Genomic DNA, 14,788 nt, shown 5'->3' with positions numbered 1-14,788 from the left:
TCCAGCCAGACTATATCCCAAGACCCTCCTTTATTCTCAGCCTTTTGGTCCAAACACTAGCCCACTCCTATTGCAAAATATTTAATGTTTTTGAGCAGACTACAACACATAAACAAGAATGAACAAAAGCCTGTACATAGAGCACCTTCTCATTTCAATGTCTCAGACTGCATTATACCAAGTAATTAACTAAACCTCAGAACACCTCTGTTGTGCTCAGTTTTATCCCTATGTCTCAGAGGGAGAAACTGAGGCACAAAGCTATCAAATGACCTGCTCAAGATCACTCAGCGAACCCATAGTAAAGGCTTATACATAAAAGTCTGTAGGTTATTCAAGGTAGCTTAATATACCCATTGTTTTTATGACCAGCGTGGGTTCTGAAATGTTAACGTCATGTGGCAGGATTAAAAAAACCATGCTAGAGTTCAGCTGTTGATTAATGTTTCAGCCTTAGAATTGCTGCAGGTTAGAAGTTAATTGTCGAGCCATGACACTTAATGAGATGGAAAAGCTCAACAGCCTTAGAAGCTGTTCGATAGGATATATTGCAACCAAGGGAGAGTGGTTAAGTTTCCCTGGTAGCAGGTTGTGCCAAAACTGTGAACCACAGTAATTAGAGGAGAGTTTCCTTATTTTTATGTGCTATGCTAGTGGTTGTTACCTTGAACAGAGGGTAAAGGAGTGGAAGGTTTGCAATGGAAGTGGGTTTGCAAGGGTGAGCTCTCACATCTAGTGCTCTTAGAGGGAGGTTTTGACGGCAGCCATTGCTACTTTAGCATTGCGTCATTATCACTGCCAGTTAAAGTCTGACTGTAGGATCTGACTGTTTCTGGAAGCCACAGTTCTACGGCAGAAGGTGCACCTCCCCTGCTAGAATTTTCCAGGCAGATTTTCCAGATCCCAGACTGGGATCGTCAGAGGAGCCCAGGTCAGGTTCTGTATCAGACTGTGTGTGGAGGGGCAGGGCTATGTCTTGCCTTCACCCTTCTACTCCATATCCAACGGCAGCCCAAGCCTGGTGCAGTTCTTGTGTCAAGGAAGTGCAAGGACTGGGATTGTGTGTGGGGATGCAACTGTGGGGGGCTATCATCCCCGCTCCTCCCCATGTATATTTGCACTGGGTTAGTCAGAATCTAGTACAGAGTGTAGCAGTTTGAAGGCTGACGAGGACTCTGAACATGAAACGAACATTTTTCTATTGGAGAGGGCCAGGGGAGCATATTGTGTAAGGAATATGGCACTGAGCAACAGATGGCATTCACAAAGCTGGATTGAAACACACCTGTCCTTGCCAAAACAGGGCACAGTCTGATCCAAAAGCAGGCAGCTTACAAGGGTAACATGTTTAAAGAGAAGTAGATCAATTCTTGCTGGAGGGAGTTAAATGAAAATCCCTACTCTCCATGTACCCACTTTTGATTGCTAAGGTTGGGCTCATGGATTCTGCACTGCATCTTGCATCTGTGCAATGCATAATACCAGCACTGTAGGCTAATCACATATTTATAAATATGGTAAACAATTAGATCTGATACCGGCGTGGCTGTGCTCCCTTCTAAATCAAAGAGTTTTGCTGTTGAATTCAGTGGGGGGGCTTGTAAATTGTGTTAAAGGCGTTCATATCCTGTTACTGAAAGTTACTGGCTTGATAGAGTAACAATCAGGCAAGCAACAAGTGAGTCATTTGAGATACAGGAACACTGTGCTTTGCAGAATCTCTTCTGTTACTAGCAAAATGGCATCTGTCGAGAGCTGTGCAGGAAATAAAAAAAAGAAAAAAACCTTACCACCTGCAAAATGTCAGAATTGATGGAAAAGTCTTTTTTTTTTCCATTTTCAGAAATCTCAGGCAGATACTTGCGCAGCAAAACCATCCCTACCTCTGACCCACCATATTTCCCCAACATCGTCCCACCCATCTGCCAACGCTCCCAGCCTCGTCTGTTCATTAGCATCTTTCTTGATCACCTTTGTGCTTTCTTCACTGCAGCCCCCTGTGTTTGGTGTGATCTTCCTGAGTTCATCCAATAGACCCTTCCCACATTTAAGTCCCTCTTGGAGACCCACTTCTGCTGTGCTGGGAATGTGGAAGACCTTAACATTCTTTTTTCAGGGCATGGCCAAATGCCATTTAATGCTGTATAACATGCTGTACTACCTCCCCTCACTTATGCGTGCGTGTAAGCTTCATGACTCATGGGCTGCGCCTTCTTGCCTCTTTGTATAACACCGAGCACTCTATGGGCACTGTTAACCAATAACACTTCCTGCATTTAGGACGGAAGAATCCCATGCACTGCTACAGGCTGGGGACCAACTGGCTAGGCAGCAGTTCTGCAGAAAAGGACCTGAGGATTACAGTGGACCAGAAGCTGGATATGAGTCAGCAGTGTGCCCTTGTTGCCAAGAAGGCTAAGAGTATATTGGGCTGCATTAGTAGGAGCATTTCCAGCAGATCAACGGAAGTGATTATTCCCCTCTATTGGGCACTGGTGAGGCCACACCTGGAGTATTGTGTCCAGTTTTGGTCCCCCCGCTACAGAAGGGACGTGGACAAATTGGAGAGAGTCCAGCAGAGGGCAGTGAAAATGATTAGGGGGCTGGGGCACATGACTTACGAGGAGAGGCTGAGGGAACTGGGCTTGTTTAGTCTGCAGAAGAGAAGAGTGAGGGGGAATTTGATAGTAGCCTTCAACTACCTGAAGGGGGGGTTCCAAAGAGGATGGAGCTCGGCTGTTCTCAGTGATGGCAGATGGCAGAACAAGAAGCAATGGTCTCAAGTTGCAGTGTGGGAGGTCTAGGTTGGATATTAGGAAACACTATTTCACTAGGAGGGTGGTGAAGCACTGGAATGGGTTACCTAGGGAGGTGGTGGAATCTCCATCCTTAGAGGTTTTTAAGGCCCGGCGTGACAAAGCCGTGGCTGGGATGATTTAGTTGGGGATTGGTCCTGCTTTGAGCAGGGGATTGGACTAGATGACCTCGTGAGGGATCTTCCAACCCTAATATTCTATGATTCTAATAGCAATAAATACAGCTTTATATTTGACATTGGCCAGATACAAGCATGGACAGCTTCATTAGCTTGAGCACTGGAGTATTTGTTAGACAGATCCCAGTCTTGCCCTTTGGGATTCTTATTATTGTTGATGTTGTTATATCTTCATTCATGTGTATGGTGCGCTTTCAGGCAGAGATCAAGACCGCATGAATTGGCTTCTGCTCCATCATACCTGTCCAGAGTAATTCCGTTAACTTCTGTGGCAAGGTGAGTATCTCAGGGCAGAAGGCAGCCCAAGAAGGAAGTACAGTTAGTCCAGAAGCACAAGAAAAGAACAAAGAGGCCATGGTGCATGAGAGGCTGTGCGGAGGACAGTGATGGAGGGATACTGCTCCCTGGGAGCACAGTTTCTATTGCAGTGCAGGTGGTAAAAGCCATTTTCAGTGCAGGCTTTTGGCGAAAGCTCACTGGTGATTCACCACTGAAAGACTTTGCAGAAGTGATTTTCAGAGTCCATGTGAATGAAGAGAGGTGTAATTGTTTGCAGTCTGAGGAAGTTGCCAGTTCCAGGCATACATGAGGCACATAGTATTATTGTGCAGAGACACTGCAGGCTCAGGTGGCTAGCATAATACCATCTTGTCACTGAAACAGCCATTCATTACCCTTTGTACAATTGCACAACATTCAGTATAATACTTCCTACTATTCCTGTAAATGGGGCTGGGGCCGCGGGGGGTGCAATGATATTAGCTAGGATTGCTTAACTCGAATGCAGCAATTCATTTTCAGTGAGGTAATAGTTCCTGTTTCTTCAAAGGGGTTGACAAAGAGGTCAGATAACTTTCCACAGGACACAGTGAGCCTCCCCAGTGTAGATAGCCAGAGCAAGAACTGTATGTGACTTAAATTCCATTTAAGCCCAATTTTGAGTGGGATTTATACAGTGAATTGGTCTCATATTGACCGTCTGCACAGGGGCAGTGTTGCTAACTCTCATGATTTTGTTGTGAGTTGCATGATATGTGAGACATTTTTTTCTTAAAGCCTCAGCTCCTGTAATCATATGATTATGTGGGAATCTCAGCTTTCATTTAAAAGTAACTTTCTAGCCCCCATGTGTGTCCAGAAAAAGACTTGAAAATCAGAAGGAAAATAAAAGAACCCCACATTTATTATTTTTAAGCCAATCTCATGATCTTTTGGTGCCTGATTCATGATGTTTGAATGTTTGGAGTTGGCGATACTGGGAATTTCAACCAGTGTGAGTGAACAATTCATTCAAAGTTTCTGCATCTCTCTAAACAGGCTCTCTTTTTTTAAGCTCATGTCCAGTTTATCCCTGGTTATTATTATTAATCATACAGAGACAGTGTTTTCTATGGTGAACGTGATTAAGAGAAAAGCAGGACCCTTCACATGTTTGTTTTTTCATGCGTCTCTCTTTAAATCATAGGCCTGTGCTGGTGTATATAGTATATTTCTGTTAAATATGAAAATTATTTGCTCAAAGTTGAAGCCTTCTTTGTGGGTAGTCTCCAGCTTCTGCTCTCACATTTGCTCCTGAGGTCTGCAGATGCGGATGAAGAAATGATGAGGAAACAAATGTTGTTTGTGAATTTGAATTTTGCTTGCCTAACTCTTTTGTTAACAGGAATCTCCCCCCACCCCTTGACCTTCAAGCAAATTTCAGAAGGAGCTCTCCAATAGGGAAGATAAGTCTATCACTTTCAAATATTACTGAATTCCGGTCCCCCTCCAAAAAAAAAAGTGATTAACCATGAGGCATAGCATTGGATCTATATTAGGTTTAACGCCAAAGTGCAAGACTTACTTCCTGAATACAAATGTTATCAAAAAAAGCAGACTGAGGAAATGGTCACCACCATGGAAAACAGCAGAACAAACTCTGTGGCTGAGCCTGTTGCAAAACTGCTGCTGTTAGAGGAAGAAAAAAGAGATCGCTCCTAGACATGGGTTCCAGAGTAAAACCCCTGAAATGGTCCTGACCTTTGCAACCCCCTCAAACTTCTGGGAAGTTTGAATCTTCATTTGAATTTTGCGGTTTGGGATCAGCTATTATATAATGGAGTGATGCCAGTTTACTCCTGCTGAGGTTCTGGCCCTCATTCTTTCCTCTGCAGGAATAACCTATGGGGAGTTTCAGCTTGCGGAGTTGGCTGTGAACTTTCATGTTTGGCTGGGATGGGGAGAGCAGGGGTTTTCCTCGTGGAAGAAGCTGGAGATCCCACTTGCAGAGCATGTAAATACCCAGAGATCAGGAGGGAATGCAAGGGATTTTCTTGCTTCCGCTCTGCTCTGCAGCGGCCACTAGTTCCTGTTGGCCCATAGAGAGCACAGCTCCCAGAGGAGCCATATGTCCAGGGATTCCTCTGAAAACCCAGTGTGTAGTTCTGCAGTGCCAAGGGGGAAGCTGAGCTCATCAACACAGGCGCAGGCTATGTATGGGTCTGCTTGTCTGGCTTTCCCTGGATTTCACATGATGATGATTAATAATTGTTTGTTACAGTAGTGCCTCAGGAGCCCCATTGTGCTAGGCGCTGTACAAACATAAAGTAGTAAGCGGTCCCTGACCCTAAAGAGTTGCAATGCAAATAGGCAAAGACAGAGGCTGGGGGAGAGGTCATATTTTCATGCCAAGCCATGTAGTGGCCCAGATCTCTCAAAACCGGACCGGGTTCCCAGGGAAGGTTTGGGAACTGAATTTCAAGTTAGTGGTGAGTTGTGTGTCATTTCTGATCTCACTGCGAACGTTTCACACATCTTGACTCAATACCCCACATAATGCTCCTGCTCATATAGCCCCACTCCAGAACAGAACTTTAGCCAGGGCTCTGAAGTCAGTCAATGGGATTACTCCCATTCTTCACACTGAACATACACACAAGTGCTTTGCTGGGCCGCAACTAATTCTGAAGCTGGTAAGGATTGTCTACTACTCTGTGTTTGTGCAGCGCCAGCATAACAGGGCCCTATTCTTACTGGCCTTTAAGCGCTACCATAATAATAACCCTGTTAAATAGTCGTAACAGCTATTGCCTGAGCTCTGGGAACAAACAAAGGTTTGGGCTCCTGTAGGAGTAAGAGCAAACTCAGCCCTTATTCAGATGTTGAAGTCAAGGGGGTTCTGATGATTTACCCAAGAGGAAGATCTGGTCAGTTGCTTTCTCAGTTAATTGTTTTCATTTCAGTCCTCCTCAAAAATTGGCCAGTCTGAAAATAGCCATATGAAAATGCAGTAAAGGTGGGCACCTAGAAAGCCATTCAGTTTAAATGAGAAATCAAGGGATATATGCTGTGTGGTTGTAGCTGTATTGATCCCAGGATATTAGAGAGACAAGGTTAGTGGGATAATATCTTTTATTGGACTAACTTCTATTGGTGAGAGAGACAAACTTTTGAGCTATGCAGAGTTCTTCTTCGGGTCTGGGGAAAGGTATTATGGGCTTGTCCACACTAGAAACTTGCATTTGTACAGCTGCAGTGGTTCTGGTGAAAATGCTCCAAGCCAAGAGGAGAGAACTCTCCTGTTGGCTTAATAACTCCATCTCTGCGGGTGGCGGTAGCTATGTCAGTGGGAGGAGCTCTCCCGCCAACATAGCGCTGTCTACACCAGAGCTTCAGTCTGTATAAGTATGTTGCTGAGCGGAGAATTTCACACCCCTGAGCCATGTAGTTATACCAAAGTAATTCTGCAGTGTAGACCTGGGCTAAGAGTGTCATTGCTAAAGACAAGGTCGAACAAATAGTTTAGCATAAGTAATTAGCACATATTTTAAGGGATCATTCAAGGTGAAGTAGCCCATTAGCACCCCTGTAGTCACAGGACAAAAAGGAGCTGGGGGAAGGGGGCCAGTGGGTTACAGATTGTTATAATAAGCCATAAATCTAGTGTCTTTATTAAATTCATAACTTTGCTAGACACTAAATATCATGGCCTTAAAATCAGTGTTGACAGGCCACTTCACCTTGAATGGTTCCTTAGAATATGCTTACTTATGCAAAAGTATCTGTTCGATTTTGTATTTAGCTCTGACACTCTTAATACCTTTCCCAGACCTGAAGAAGAGCTCCAAAGTTTGTCTTTCTCACCAATAGAGGTTGGTCCAATAAAAGATATTACCCCACTGCAACGTGGTGAGACTCACCCCTGCGGCGCCTCCTGCTGGATGTCTGGGAATTAGCTCTTTTTCCAGCTCCGGAGCACCCTCTGCAGGCCGGTGCTGTCACCACCACCGCCGCCTGTGTCCCTCCCAGACCCCAGTACCCCTTTCCTCAGGGTTCTGCCCCCTTGCAGTGCTCCACAGTTTCTCTGGGTCTCCCCTCCCCAGAGAACCCCCAACCCCCTATCCCCACCTTGCTTCAGTATATGGCTACTGCCAGTCACCATGTAGCCTCCACTCCCTGGGGCGGACTGCAGTATAATTGCCACTCATCACCGCCAAGGAGGGTTTGGACCTGCTGCCGCCGCCTACCCTTGGGCTGCCCCTGCAACCCCAGTACCTATTTGGCCTTACACTAGGCCTGCAGCATGGGGGGTTTCCAGGCCAGGGCTCCCCAGCTCTTCTGGCCTTCCCCTAGCCCTTCTCCAGTTTAGGTACCCTACTCAGCTCGCAACAGCCAGGTCCCTCCCTCTCAAAAGGCGAGAGAGAGAGACTCCATGCTCCTGGCCCACTGCCCTCTTATAAGGGCCAGCTGGGCCCTGATTGGGGTGTGGCCACAGCTGAGGCTGCTTCTCCATTCAGCCTTCCCCAGCCACAGTACTCCCCCGGGGCTGCGTTTAACCCCTCCGGGCAGGAGCGGAGTGATCACTCCACTACACTCACCCACCTTGTTTCCCTAAGATCAAGGGATACTCATGCATGAGAGGGAGGGAGGGAGGGGGAAGGAGAGAAGTTGTGGGGTCTAGGTTGTGGCTCAGTCTATTGTTATATGTAACACACCTGAACAAATGCAGGAGGTCAGCGTAAAGGCTTCTGTTCCACAGTTAGTCTGTGTTGCACATCTAATACAATGGAATCCACACCACAGCAACATGACAGAGGGACACAACTGTCCTGATTAACTGAGGGAATAGCTTGCTGGGAAAAAGTAGTCACTACGATTCCTTGAACTGCTTCAAAACAAAATCCTGAAGTGCATTAAACAGCGAGCTAGACATGGCGCACCAAAACGCAGTCCTGGCTGTCAGTCAAATTATTAATTATTATAGCCTGTATCTCTTTATCCACCCCCTCCATTGAAACACCCACCTTTGTAAAGAGCTATTTGACATCAGCCCCACTTCCCAGAAAGGGAAACTGAGGCTCAGAGAGGTTACGTAACTTGTCCAGCATCACAGAGGGTGCCATCCAGTGGATGCTGAGCACTACTTGAAAAGTGCACCCTCCACTTCTAGGGGTGGGCAGAAGAGGTGGCAATTTTAAGTGATAATAGTACTGTGCAGTCACAAGGCCAGATTCTCAGCTGCTTTTAGCTAGTTGCCTGATTCTCTGCTTCAGCTAGAGCAACCAGGGGACTGCTCTAACTTGCATCTGCTGACAACTGTCCCTAAAGGGCCATCTGTTACCTGGGAATAGCTGAAAGTGTGATATTCATCCTCCACACCTCCACGATGCTTCTCCTCAGCTCTATCATATCCCCTGTGCAGAGGGCATAGGAACCTGTTATATTGGTTCTACCCCTACTAAAAGCACAGGTTTCTCAGTCAGGGAAGTTTTGGACCGTTTCTTCTCCCTTTGCCCCACTCAGGCAATGCTGCAAGCTAGAGAATCTGGCCTACCTGGCACCTTTCCTCCACTGATCTCAAAGTGCTTTGCAATCATTAATGAAAAAAGAAAAGGAGTACTTGTGGCACCTTAGAGACTAACCAATTTATTTGAGCATGAGCTTTCGTGAGCCACAGCTCACTTCATCAGAAGTGAGCTGTGGCTCACGAAAGCTCATGCTCAAATAAATTGGTTAGTCTCTAAGGTGCCACAAGTACTCCTTTTCTTTTTGCGAATACAGACTAACACGGCTGTTCCTCTGAAACCAATCATTAATGAATTATCCTCACAATATCCATGTAAGGCTGGGGTTATTACACATGTAATTATTTGTCTAAGAACTCCTGGCAGATCAGTGGCACAACTGGGAATAGAATCCATGCCTCTTTACTCCCCCGGCCTGTGTCAACTCATAGATCCCTTTCTACAGTAACTTCTTCGGCACCAGAAAAGCTACATTCTTGATATTTTGACATTTTCTTTACTTAGCTGCAGCCCTCCTGTAGTCTACCACTAAACTAATGAATAAATAATTATAGTGTCTTTCTAGATCCTTGAAGTTTTTTATTTTAACTTAACGAAAGAGAAAAATCATTAAGGAGTATAGTAATAATGGACCTGCGGGAGCTATCCAAGTGGCGAGATTGCAGGACTGTCTCAGCATCTAAACAATAGTCCCTTCTGAGTATATCTGAAAACAGATTACTTCAGGAATCAGACAGGATGCTTCACGACTACAGTCAATGTATATGCTTGCTAGAAACAATGAAATGGACGTGAATGTTTTTAACTGCTATGCATTTCTTAGAGACCAAATATTAAAAATACATTTACTTTTTTTTCTTTGCCTCTGTTTTTCTGTTTTGCTGGGTATATAGTTTTGTATTTAACTTGTTTTATAGTGAAAAAAGCTAATCAGCAGAGGCAATCAGCTTCTCTGGGTTTTTTTTAAAGACGGAAGTGCATCTGAGCAATTATTATAGTAAACTGATCTAAACGTTTGGAAATTAGAACTGAGTCATTTTTAACCATGTCACTGCTTATTCCAGCCCTGATGTTGTAGGTCAGATGCTATCAGGCTATGCTAACATACCTGCATTTTGAATAAGTGGCTTTTGTGGTTACTCAACGACATTATGACATCCTTTCCCAGTGAGCTCTTTTCCAAACACAACCCAGCTGTGACAGGTCTGGGGAAGTGGTCTGAACATGGAATTGGAAGCCAGGAACTCCTGAGTTCTTGTCTGGGCTCTGTGGCTTTGGTTCACGATTTAAATATTGATCCTACTCTGAAGAGCACTGTGATGTTCTATATTCTCTGTATCTCAAAAACTTCCACATCAAGCTTTAAAGTACAAAGGAGATTCCCCACCTCTGCAATTGTTAGTCCTGCAAACTCACCATGAGTTTTGAAAGTCAAAGCTGGCTCCTTTCCTGCTCATGCTTTATCATCCCTAGTGAAGAATCCATATCATGCTCCCCTAGCATTTTTGGAATTGCAATGCTTACAGATATAAGAGGCTAACAGCGTATGATAGATTGTAAGATTTTTGTGGAGGCTCATGCCCACCTGTGTGTTTGCACAGTGCCTAGCACAAGGGAGCACTGATCTTGGTTTGCAACCTTTGGTTGCTTGCATAGCACAAATAAGGAATAAGTAATAATTAATAAGTGACATTAAGCAATGGCTACTACTTTCATTGAGCTAAACTCCACTAACTCTGAGATTTGTGAGACCACAGTAATAATGTATACCACTTTCCATCTAAAGGTTTCAAAATGCCATGAGGTGGATTATTGTCCCCATTTTACAGATGGGGGAACTGAAGCACAAAGAAATTAAGTGACTTTGCCCAAGGTCTCACAAAAAATCAGAGACAGAGTTGTGAATAGCACCCAGCCCTGCTCTCTCCCCATCCTTTGCTTTAATCGCTAGACCATGCTGCAGTTCTTGCACATTCCATTTTCCAGTCAGTGACTGAGCAGATTTTTTTTTCTGTCATCTTCCCATCATGCACCAGGGAAGCACATGTTGACAGGATCAATTGACTCATAGTCTGTTTTCTCTTCTAGGGAGGATCTGCTTTTTCCCCGGTGTCGATGATTAGTGAGAAGAAAGCTCAGGACCAAGTGGCAGTTCTGGCTAATGAACTTGGGTGCCCTTCATCCAGCAGTGAGGAAATTGTATCCTGCCTCCGCCAGTTGCCTGCCAATGCTCTCAACGATGCACAGACTAGGGTAAGCCATAGCAATATATGTGACTTTGTATTATAACTGAAATGTAGGCTGCATGTACAGCAACTTGCAGGAAGAATTTTTTTAAATGTTGGGCCAGATCCTTAGCTGGTGTAAACTGACATTGACTTCGGTGGAGTTACACTGATAACCACCAACTGAGGCTTTGGCACCTTGATACTTATGGCCTGATTCTCATTTAAACTAAGGCTCCTTTGCATCGCTTTGGCAGTGTAAACGTGTCTGGAACTGAGTTTCAGTGATCCCTGTCAGGGTGGGGAATGCCTGACCGAACTGTAAATGGGAATTAGACCCCTAGTTTCCACGAGAGTTCTCTGCAGAAAAGGCGGCGTGAAAAGATGACTGTGCTTTGCATTTAACTTAACAAAATGTAATTCTTATGAAAGATGCCAAGCTGACAGTCCTGGAGGGTAAAATCCTTCACACCCAGGTAAAGAAGAGACATCAGCAATTCCCAATCACACCATAGCGTTGGGCCTCACCCCAACCTAGAAGTAACCACGCTAGGAACAACAGAGTTGTTTATTCTCTTGGCTCCTCTGCTGAGGCTATCAGCAAGGGCACCGGTTCCTTCCAGTTGTAATTTTGGACTATGTTACGTGGACACTTACCCCTTATGAGGCCATCAGATCAAATCATCATTTCAGACAGACAGGCAAACAAGCTGTGGTCAGGTGGGAATGACGGAAAGCCCTTCCTAATCTGGTCCAGCTGCTCACCACTGTAAGGCCCAGTATCTCTTTACCAATCCCTTGGTCTCTAGGAGTGCACATTTCCCATGTAATGGGAGTTTTACCATTGACTTCAATAGCCCCAGAGTCAAGCTAATGCTGAACACTTCTGAAAATCCTGATCATGATTGTACTGTACTATTCTTTGTTCCCTTTCAACACAGCTCCTAGCCATAAGTGGGCCTTTTCAGTACTGGGGCCCAGTGGTTGATGGAATCTACCTTCGGGAACCTCTAGCTGCAACCGTGCAGCGTTCTCGACTTAGGAAGGTGGATCTGCTCATTGGAAGTGCTCAACAAGACGGGCTGATCAGCAGAGCTAAGGCAATTAAGGTAGACATAGATTTACTGTGCAAAAGAACTATCAACTCTTAAAGCACTTAAGCAAATATTAACAAAGAGGGTCTGTGCTGGCAGGAGAGAGACTTTTTGGCTTTCATAATTCTTGAATTGGACTCCATGCAAATACACCAAAGCATTGTCCTTCATAAAGAAGTCCTGTTTTGACTAGCCAATGGAAATGTATATCCTATTTATGCAATAATACTGTAGTTCAGGGAAGGGGCAAAAAGTTGGGAGACAAGGTTGCTTTAGCTTGTATTTTGCATGTGTTTGCATGTATTGTGGGTCTCTCTGAAAAGCACGTAGTATTAATTTCTCCTGTTGTATGTTATTATGTAGCTGATACTTTAATATTAATATGGCTGTTGGGTTTCTCTAGAGTAGGGATGGGCCCAAGTCAAACTCCTGCATTTAGACCCTGCTGAACTTTATGGAGGATTCAGAATCTAAACCCAGATATGGGTCCAAAATTCATAGGTTATTCCCCTCTCCAACTCCTATCTTATGTTTTTGCTCATGGATTGTTGCACTGGTTTATTTCCTACATTATTGCTTGTGCTTTTCTGTTTTGTGAATCCTCCCCTTATAAGAATGCTTCCAAATTAGAACTGCCCATGAATAGGAATAGCATCTGAGGATACATGAGCTAGGATAAAAATGAAAAGGGTTATCAATTCTCAAGCATCAAGGCACAAACTGATCATCCACTGGGGACAATTATCTAGCATTACACAAATAGTCCTACTATGGGGTGTTCTACTTCCTCTGCAGCATCTGGCATTGGCCGCGTTGGAGACAGAATACTGGACCCAGTGGTTAAATAGTTCCTTTATCTAATGGAAATTCCTCTGTTCTCATAGCCTGTTGAAATGATAGAACAAACCATCCAGCCTGTCCCTTTCAGCTTTCTCTTCAATACCCTGCTATGTAATTAACACATGCATTCAAGAGCGAGATACATTCGTGCTCCGTAATGCCAAACTCCCTTTAAACTAGTGATTTTTGTTTACAAGTGAGCAGACTTCCTGGAGACATTCTCTCCCTTGCTCATTGTCTGTTTCTCTCTCTCCATATTTACTTCAGTGACCATTTATGCAAGAGTATCAGTGCAGAGCAGTATATACAGAAGGACTGGAGTATTCTTCATTAATTGTCCAGAACAACAAGCAAAAACGTACAGTGGGCTCAATAGTGGAGCATAACCACTGAGTTAATGGGAGTTTGGGTTGTGTACGAAATGGAGAAATGGGCTCAGCAGTGCTACTGGCTGGGAGTCTTTCGAATATCTGCTCTGACCTCCTGTGTTACCCAAGGCAACAGAACTTCAAACAGTCAATGTAACTCTTACTAACATTGCCACAGTGCTCGACCATAATGATCCAAAACACTGACGCTTGCTACCATGGGGCCCAGAGATAAAGTCCATTCTGGCCATTAATGCTGGATACCAACATATTTTTAGTAAGGAATCTAAAACAGTAGGAAAGTTTTCATGTGAGATTTAAAGAAAGCAGGAATGGGAGGAAGGGCTCTTGAGACACAAAGGATTAAACTTCACACTTGTGCAGAGAGCCAGACACTACTTAATTTCCACTTTGAAGAAAAAGGCTAGTCCAGTGGTTAGGTCACTAGGTTAGAGCTTTGGAGACCTGGGTTCAAGTAACTACTTTGCCACAAACTTCCTGCATGACCTATGGCACGTCATTTAATCTTACTCTGTGCCTTAGCCCCGATCTGTAAAATGGGGAAAATAGCACTGCCCTACCTCACAGAGGTGTGGTGAGGATAAACACATTAAAGATTATGAGGTGCTTAGATACTGTGGTACTGAGGGGCCATATAAGTACCTGAAGCCTGGTCTGCACTAGAAATTAAGTTGGTTTACCAACGTTGCTCAGAGATGTGAAAAACCCACAGCTCTGAGCGGCATAGTTAAGCTGACCTTACCTCCACCATAGACAGCACTAGGTTGACGGAAGAATTCTTTCGTCGACCTGGTTACCGCTTCCTGGGGAAGTGGATTCCCTACGTTGACAGAAGAACCCCTTTCGTTGGTGTAGATAGTGTTTATACTGACATGCTCCTGCGGCACAGCTGTGCCACTGTAGCATTTCAAGTGTAGACTAGCTCCAAAAGACAGACCACAAAATAGGGCTTTAAGTGGAACAAGGCCTGTTGCTGTCTGTCTGCAAAGCGGTGAATTTCACCCATTGTGAAACAGTGCAAGGAAAGGGTAAACCCCAGTGCTGCCCAATAGCTGGTTGTGTAACATAAGACATTTGTACGTTCAGAAATAACAACAAAGGATTTGACAGGAATCTCCTGAAAGAGTGTGTTACGACAATTCTGAACAGAGACAAAGTGACTGCGTTGGTTCCCTTCAGGATATTTTTGCTTTTGCTTTGACATCATGTTTTCCTTTTGAATCCTTTAAAAATGACTTTAAAAAGGCCAGGGTCAAGGATGTAACAGCAACCACTGGAGTCAGCCCATAATGATCCCTGTGTTGTGACAGGGGAATGGACCTTGGTAACCTTGGCCCAGGTCATGTGGGTGGAGCCAGGAAATGAAGTCCCCTGTGTGTTACCACCCCTTTTGTGCATCATGCCTTAATTATAAACAGTGAGTGAAATCCCACTGTGTTGTCTAACAGAAGATTATGCAGCA

The 14,788-nt window shown here is 44.5% G+C and overlaps 1 protein-coding gene across 1 annotated transcript in view; it reads left to right on the top strand.

Moving 5' to 3' along the window:
• The window catches only part of TG (thyroglobulin), a 208,697-nt gene that overhangs the window by 153,066 nt on the left and 40,843 nt on the right, over positions 1-14,788 (top strand). Inside the window, exons 42-43 of the mRNA XM_048841675.2 lie at positions 10,867-11,031; positions 11,945-12,112. Coding sequence (XP_048697632.2) covers positions 10,867-11,031; positions 11,945-12,112 — 333 coding nt within the window. The remainder of the gene's footprint in view (positions 1-10,866; positions 11,032-11,944; positions 12,113-14,788) is intronic.

Source organism: Caretta caretta, chromosome 2 (genome assembly GCF_965140235.1).
Source record: "Caretta caretta isolate rCarCar2 chromosome 2, rCarCar1.hap1, whole genome shotgun sequence".
Classification (NCBI taxonomy): domain Eukaryota; kingdom Metazoa; phylum Chordata; order Testudines; family Cheloniidae; genus Caretta; species Caretta caretta.
This window is presented reverse-complemented; position numbering and strand designations above follow the sequence as displayed.